Here is a 6309-nt window from a genome sequence, read left to right as displayed (position 1 = left end):
AAGTTACTACTGATCACCAATTCTACATGGATGGTGTGTCTTATGATACTTATGCACTTGACAGGCTTGAATACTGAATCAAAGCCATAAGTTTCGGTTAAGCCTTTTGGAGTTGGTTAAAGTTTTTGGAGAAGGTGCCCTTTGATGACTAGATCTTTCTACTGGTCCTAACTTCACCAACTTGCATGGGTGGTGCGTCGCATGATACTAATGCACTTGACAGGCTGAATGTTGATTCTGAGCCTTTTGGAGCAGGTGCCCGTTGGTGGCTATATCTAACTATCTACTGAACCTAACTTTACCAACCTCACTTATGCATTTGACAGGCTTGGATGCTGAATCTAAGGCAAAGGCATAACTTTTTACATAATAGAATCGTGAAATAATGCGTAACAATCTGTAAAATATCCAAAATAATCGGTTTATATCTGAAAGTGTTTTATTTTTAGCAATTCATGCAAATTATATTCATGCAATGCAACAAAATCTTAAACTTTTGTTAGCTGTGTGAAACAAAAAACATGAAGTAGGTCTCTATTGAGGTCGGATCTTTGGTTTTAAATAGTTCATTAAACATTAAAAAAGACCTCGTACAAACAAAAATATGACCTAAGCCCGTCTATTTTATTGCTGGTCATTCGATCATGCCTCATTGAAATAAATACGATATGGCTGGCCTATTTTATCCTGTTTCTACTTAATCTGTGCATATTCTATATAGTTGAGACAGCCGTCATTTTCAATTGTTATTAGTGACAAAAAAGAGGCATCATTGCTAATTAAAATCGACTCTTCTGATCTTTATTTTGTATTGTCAGATATTATGATAACAGTAAGTAGTAAAATAGTAAAGAAAAAAGTTTTTTAGGTCACCTGAGTCACTCAGGTGACCTATTGCAATTGGTCTTCGTCCGTCGTCGTGCGTCGTGCGTTAACAATTTTACATTTTTAACTTCTTCTCGAAAACTACCAGACCAATCGTTACCATTTTTGGTGTGAAGCATCTCTATGGTAAGAAGAATCTAAATTGTGAAATTTATGGCCCTACCACCCCTGGGGTGCCACGGGCGGGGCCAAATATGCAAAAAAAGCCAAATTTTCAAAAATCTTCTTCTCTACTCCCGCACATGTGAGGAAAAAGCTGGTTGCATGGTTATGATGTCAATGAGGCCCTCTACCAAAATTGTGAAATTTATGGCCCCTGGGTCAGGGGTTCTGGCTCTAGGGTGGGGCCAATATGGCCATATAGTAAAAATGTATTAAATCTTAGAAAATCTTCTTCTCTACTGCTATATATATTTGTTAAAAACTAAATGCATGGTTATGATGTCCATGAAGCCCTCTACCTTAATTGTGAAATTCATGACCCCTGGGTCAGGGGTTCATGCTCTAGGGTGGGGCCAATATGGTCAAATAATAAAAAATGTATTAAATCTTTAAAAATCTTCTTCTCTACTATCTTATATATTTGTTAAAAACTAAATGCATGATAATGATGTCCATGAAGCCCTCTACCTAAATTGTGAAATTCATGACCCCTTGGTCAGGGGTTAAGGCTCTAGGATGGGGCCAATATGGCCATATAGTAAAAATGTTTTAAATCTTAAAAAATCTTCTTCTCTACTCTCATATATATTTGTTAAAAACTAAATGCATGATTATGATGTCCATGAGACCCTCTATCAAAAGTGTAAAATTCATGACCCCTGGGTCAGGGGTTCAGGCTCTAGGGTGGGGCCAATATGGCCAAATAGTAAAAATGTATTAAATCTTCTTCTCTACTCCCATATATATTTGTTAAAAACTAAATGCATGATTATGATGTCCATGAAGCCCTCTACCTTAATTGTGAAATTCATGACCCCTCGGTCAGGGGTTCAGGTTCTAGGGTGGGGCCAATATGGCCAAATAGTAAAAATGTATTAAATCTGAGAAAATCTTCTTCTCTACTCCCATAAATATTTGTTAAAAACTAAATGCATGGTTATGATGTCATGAAGCCCTCTACCAAATTTGTGAAATTCATGACCCCTTTGTTAGGTGTTCAGGCTCTAGGGTGGGGCCAATATGGCCATATTGTAAAAATGTTTTTAATCTTAAAAAATCTTCTTCTCTACTCCCACACATGTGGGCAAACAACTATATACATGGTTATGATATCCACAATCTCCTTTACCTAAATTGTGAAATTCATGGCCCCTGGGTCAGGGGTTCAGGACATGGGGGGGGGGGGGGGGCAATGTGGCAATATAGTGTTAATGCATATAATGTTTTAAAATTTTGTTCTCTATTCTCACACATCTGTATAAAAAAAAATTGACTAATAATTATGTTTACCAGGAAGTCCTCTACTGAAATTGTAATAATCATGTCCCCTGGGGTATGGGTTTTGACTCTAGGGCAGGGCCAAAATGGATGTATAGATGTTAATGCATATAACGTTAAAAAATTATCTTCTTTACTCCCACATACCTGAAAGGAAAACTGAATTCATGATTTTGTAGACCAGATCTTTTAGTTTTTCACCAAAATTATAGGTTTCACAGTTCTTTTTTAATTAAATGTGGTCGTGGTGGTCATTACAAATTTATAATTTTTCTACTCCATTATGAAACCTAATTAAATAGATTCATATGTGAGACTCCATGAATATTACTTATTAGGTTTGTTACTGACTGTTTAAAGAAATGTGTGGGGTCAGTAAAGTCCATAGAAGGCGAGGCGAAGCCTCGCCTTCTATGGACTTTACTGACCCCACACATTTCTTTAAACAGTCAGTAACAAACGTAATAAGTGTTTTGTTTTGTCGAGGACCTACAGTTTGTTATGTAAACAAACGTTTGTGTAAAAAATCAGTTAAAATAACGTTACGTCCGCCATGTTGCCCTATAAATTCTGACGCTTGCCTTTTAAAGAAATTTGTAAGGCAGCCACGTGACGCGTTTCATCCAATGACGTCGTGACATTCTAGCCCGAGGCAAAACAAAAGTTTGTGTATGGGATATATGCTACTCAGGTGACCATTAAGGCCAATTGGCCTCATGTTTAAAACAAATTTTTAGTTTCTATTTCAGACAACTTTACATAAGAGCTGACAAGTTTCTATAAACATCTGACAAGAGGTGGCAGAACCTTGCCACCATATACTATTTGTTTATTTGAGTTTGTAGAACAGTTTGTAGCAGTTTAATGATCAAAGGATACGTATTAGCAATGTAGATTGAATATATCCATTGATTGGTATACTAGTCTATGTTGGCTACAAACAGTCTTCAATCCTAGTCATAATGTAGGACGATATAATGCAGCCTATTTATGCAATGTTTATACACTATAGTGTAATATCAGTGCGCCGGTATTAAACGCGTACTTTCAGTTTCACATGTTTGGGATTATTTCTGACCTGTTTGGAAGTCTACCAGAACACCATGCAGACTAGCTCGTAAGTAACTAAATCATTTACAATTACGATGTGGATAAAACATCAAACAGACATATACTAATATCATTGACCCTTGTTTACGTATTTGTTGTTTTAGAATCGTAGCGTCCGTGGCAATAAGTTGTCTCTTGAATTCAGTTTGGGACATTTTCAAAGACGCGGCCAGTGATTGTCATTTACCAGAGACGAACTCAAGTCAACTGTATGATTTGAAACTACAAATCCTCAAGAATGAAAAAGTTATCACCGAAACATTACAAGGAAATATTACAGCTTTGGAGGCGAAGGTAACACATACACGTGAAACAACGATGGAAGAGTGCCAAAAGGTCGCACAGAATTCAGTGCAGACGAACAAAACACAGATGCTTGCCTTGCGAGAAATGCAAGAGAAACAACTTAAGTATATTGCAGATCAAGGTACATATACAACATATGCATCTTACTGTGTGTTACTGTGACAACGTAAAGTTAAAATACGTAAAATAACGATACTAGTCTTGTATTCGAATTTGTCATATTATACACATGCAAAATTAATTATATTAGTTGTAAGACATTTAAGTTAATAAATATCTTAAAAAGAATTTTAATCTTGAGATTTAATCAAATATGATTTGCTTTTAACTCTATAAATATAAATTATCCTGCGAAAATGTTAAACAATATAAAAAAAAGCATATCAAATAGTAAGATGATTAAAGTATGTTTGTTATTTCTCGCTGCTTTCTCTACATACAACTTGGCAGATACTCCAACAAAGTTCACATAAGATATGCAAATCACATATTTGCTTGTGTTATCATCAGGAAATGATTTACTATTTATTGAGGAAATTATGTTCTATTCATCTATTGAGAGTACAATAACGAAACGTAAAATCTTTTTCGTTAACCGAAAAACTAATTACAGATGCATTTCTATGTCCGATTACATTTTTGCATGCTATGAAAATAATGTTAACGGATAAATAATGCAGCTGAAAGAAAATAAGTCGCCAGAGTATAACTGCCAATGAACAGTTGAAAAACAGAAGCAATAAGATACTACGGATTTTCAAAAATGATACAATTTCATATAATTTTTTCTTAACTGTCTGACATTTAGAAATTACATTTACACAGAAGTCGTTTTTAAAGTTTTCTTTTACTTTATAGAGAACAGACTTCACCTAAAGGATGTTACTATTGCTAACATTGAAAAGAAAATAGATTTTTTGGAAAGTAAAGTCTTAGAATTTACAAATTCACCAAATGAAGGCACAAGCACAGGTGAATCTTCATGGTTCCTGATCCCATTTGCTCAACAGTCACAGGGTATGCAAAATGCTTCTTTTATTTAATAATACAGTAAAAATACAGTAATGAATTAATTATCATCAGCCATACACTGTGAAAGGTAAAAGATGGAATGTATAAATAAGCGCAATGTAAAATGTCCAAATGTCCCCATCTTTTTTTTTATATTCCACTTTTTAAAAATCTATTTTTTTCTACTTTTTCAACTTTTATTTCTTGTATCTAGTATTTATATTTAATCATACATTACTTTAAAGAAATGTTGTTTTACCATTTTCCCCCTTTTTGTTACAGCATACCTACCAGTTACATTATTCATACTGTCACTTGGCGAGTTTGTTCTCTTGTTGCTGGTATGTTTGCCCAGGAGGGTCAAACCAGTTTCCCCAGCTCCGCACGTGACAATAGACACCATACAGAATGGTAAACCAAAACGTTCACGAAGGGACAAGTAAATTTTACAAAACCAGAGGACTAGTATATCAAAGCAAGAATGAGAGCATTAAGGTTGTATCATAAAATCCGCGTCAATATACTAGTATACAGGACAATATACTCCTTAAATGTGATGTGCCAAACAGTGCAAACATGCAATGAAAACAGACCGAGTGTTGCTATTGATTGTACAAAGCAAAAAGGAAAAAAATATATTTTCAGTTTGATGTTAAAAATAAGAATTGTTATTGTACAATATATTTGTAATTATTAAGATTGTGAAGGCAACTGCTGAGATTAAGTATTGACTTTGCGTCTATCTGTATTTAGATTTTATTTTTATTTGACGTTTTTACTTGTATAAATGAATCGAAAACAATTGACTTTAAATTGATTTATATTTTTAAGATTTTTATTTGGTTTCAGTTTAGTTTTATTTTCAGTAAAAAAAACATTTCATTGTCGAAGGTTTATGAAACGTACCGATACCTCCATTTACAGTAGTGGTGTTTTGTGAGCGTGGTATGTAGTTTCTTTATGCTAGTATTTTCAGTGATAAAGCTAATACTGTCAAAAATGGTGTTAGTGATATAGAAATTCACAATAAATGGTCCAATAAAAGCAGACCAGAGGCATTCAATCACCGTTTTGAAAAATTTTGGGATTTTTTTTATTTACATACAATGTGCCTTGTCCTACAGATAGATAAATAGTTTATGTGTCTTTGTTCTTGTTGTATTTAATTCTTTTAGTTTTATATTGTTAGACTGATTTTCGATTGGCTATAATATAGGTTGATTAACATTTCTTTCTTAAAAATAACGAAGTCGAACGTAGTTGTTTTTAAGATATGTATTATAAATTAATTTCAAAATATTTTATTTCAAATTAGAGAGCCTGGAATTTCCTAATAATGATTATGTAGAAGATATTTTTTTACCTCTTTTTTGCTTAAGATTTCTTTATCTTGCTATGTAAAATTGACCCCACCAATATTTCTTCCCTTTCATCTCTAGTAATGGTATGAACAAATATAAAAGTTCCTCAGAATTGCTTGTTACTATATCAAACTATCATACAGCATCGGGTGTCCAAATGTTGTACTTGTAATATAAATTGATTTACAACTTCTTA

At 33.7% G+C, this 6309-nt stretch overlaps 1 protein-coding gene across 1 annotated transcript; it reads left to right on the top strand.

Moving 5' to 3' along the window:
- The first annotated feature begins 2962 nt into the window (after positions 1-2962).
- LOC105318330 (uncharacterized) lies at positions 2963-6309 on the top strand. Its single transcript, XM_011415380.4, has 4 exons — positions 2963-3442; positions 3540-3862; positions 4600-4758; positions 5035-6309. The coding sequence occupies exons 1-4, from the start codon at positions 3429-3431 to the stop codon at positions 5193-5195; spliced, it is 657 nt and encodes a 218-aa protein (XP_011413682.3). The 5' UTR covers positions 2963-3428; the 3' UTR covers positions 5196-6309.

This window comes from Magallana gigas, chromosome 2 (genome assembly GCF_963853765.1).
Source record: "Magallana gigas chromosome 2, xbMagGiga1.1, whole genome shotgun sequence".
In the NCBI taxonomy this organism is placed as follows: Eukaryota; Metazoa; Mollusca; class Bivalvia; order Ostreida; family Ostreidae; genus Magallana; species Magallana gigas.
Note: the sequence above shows the minus strand (reverse complement) of the source record. Positions and strands in the feature narration are given on the sequence as shown.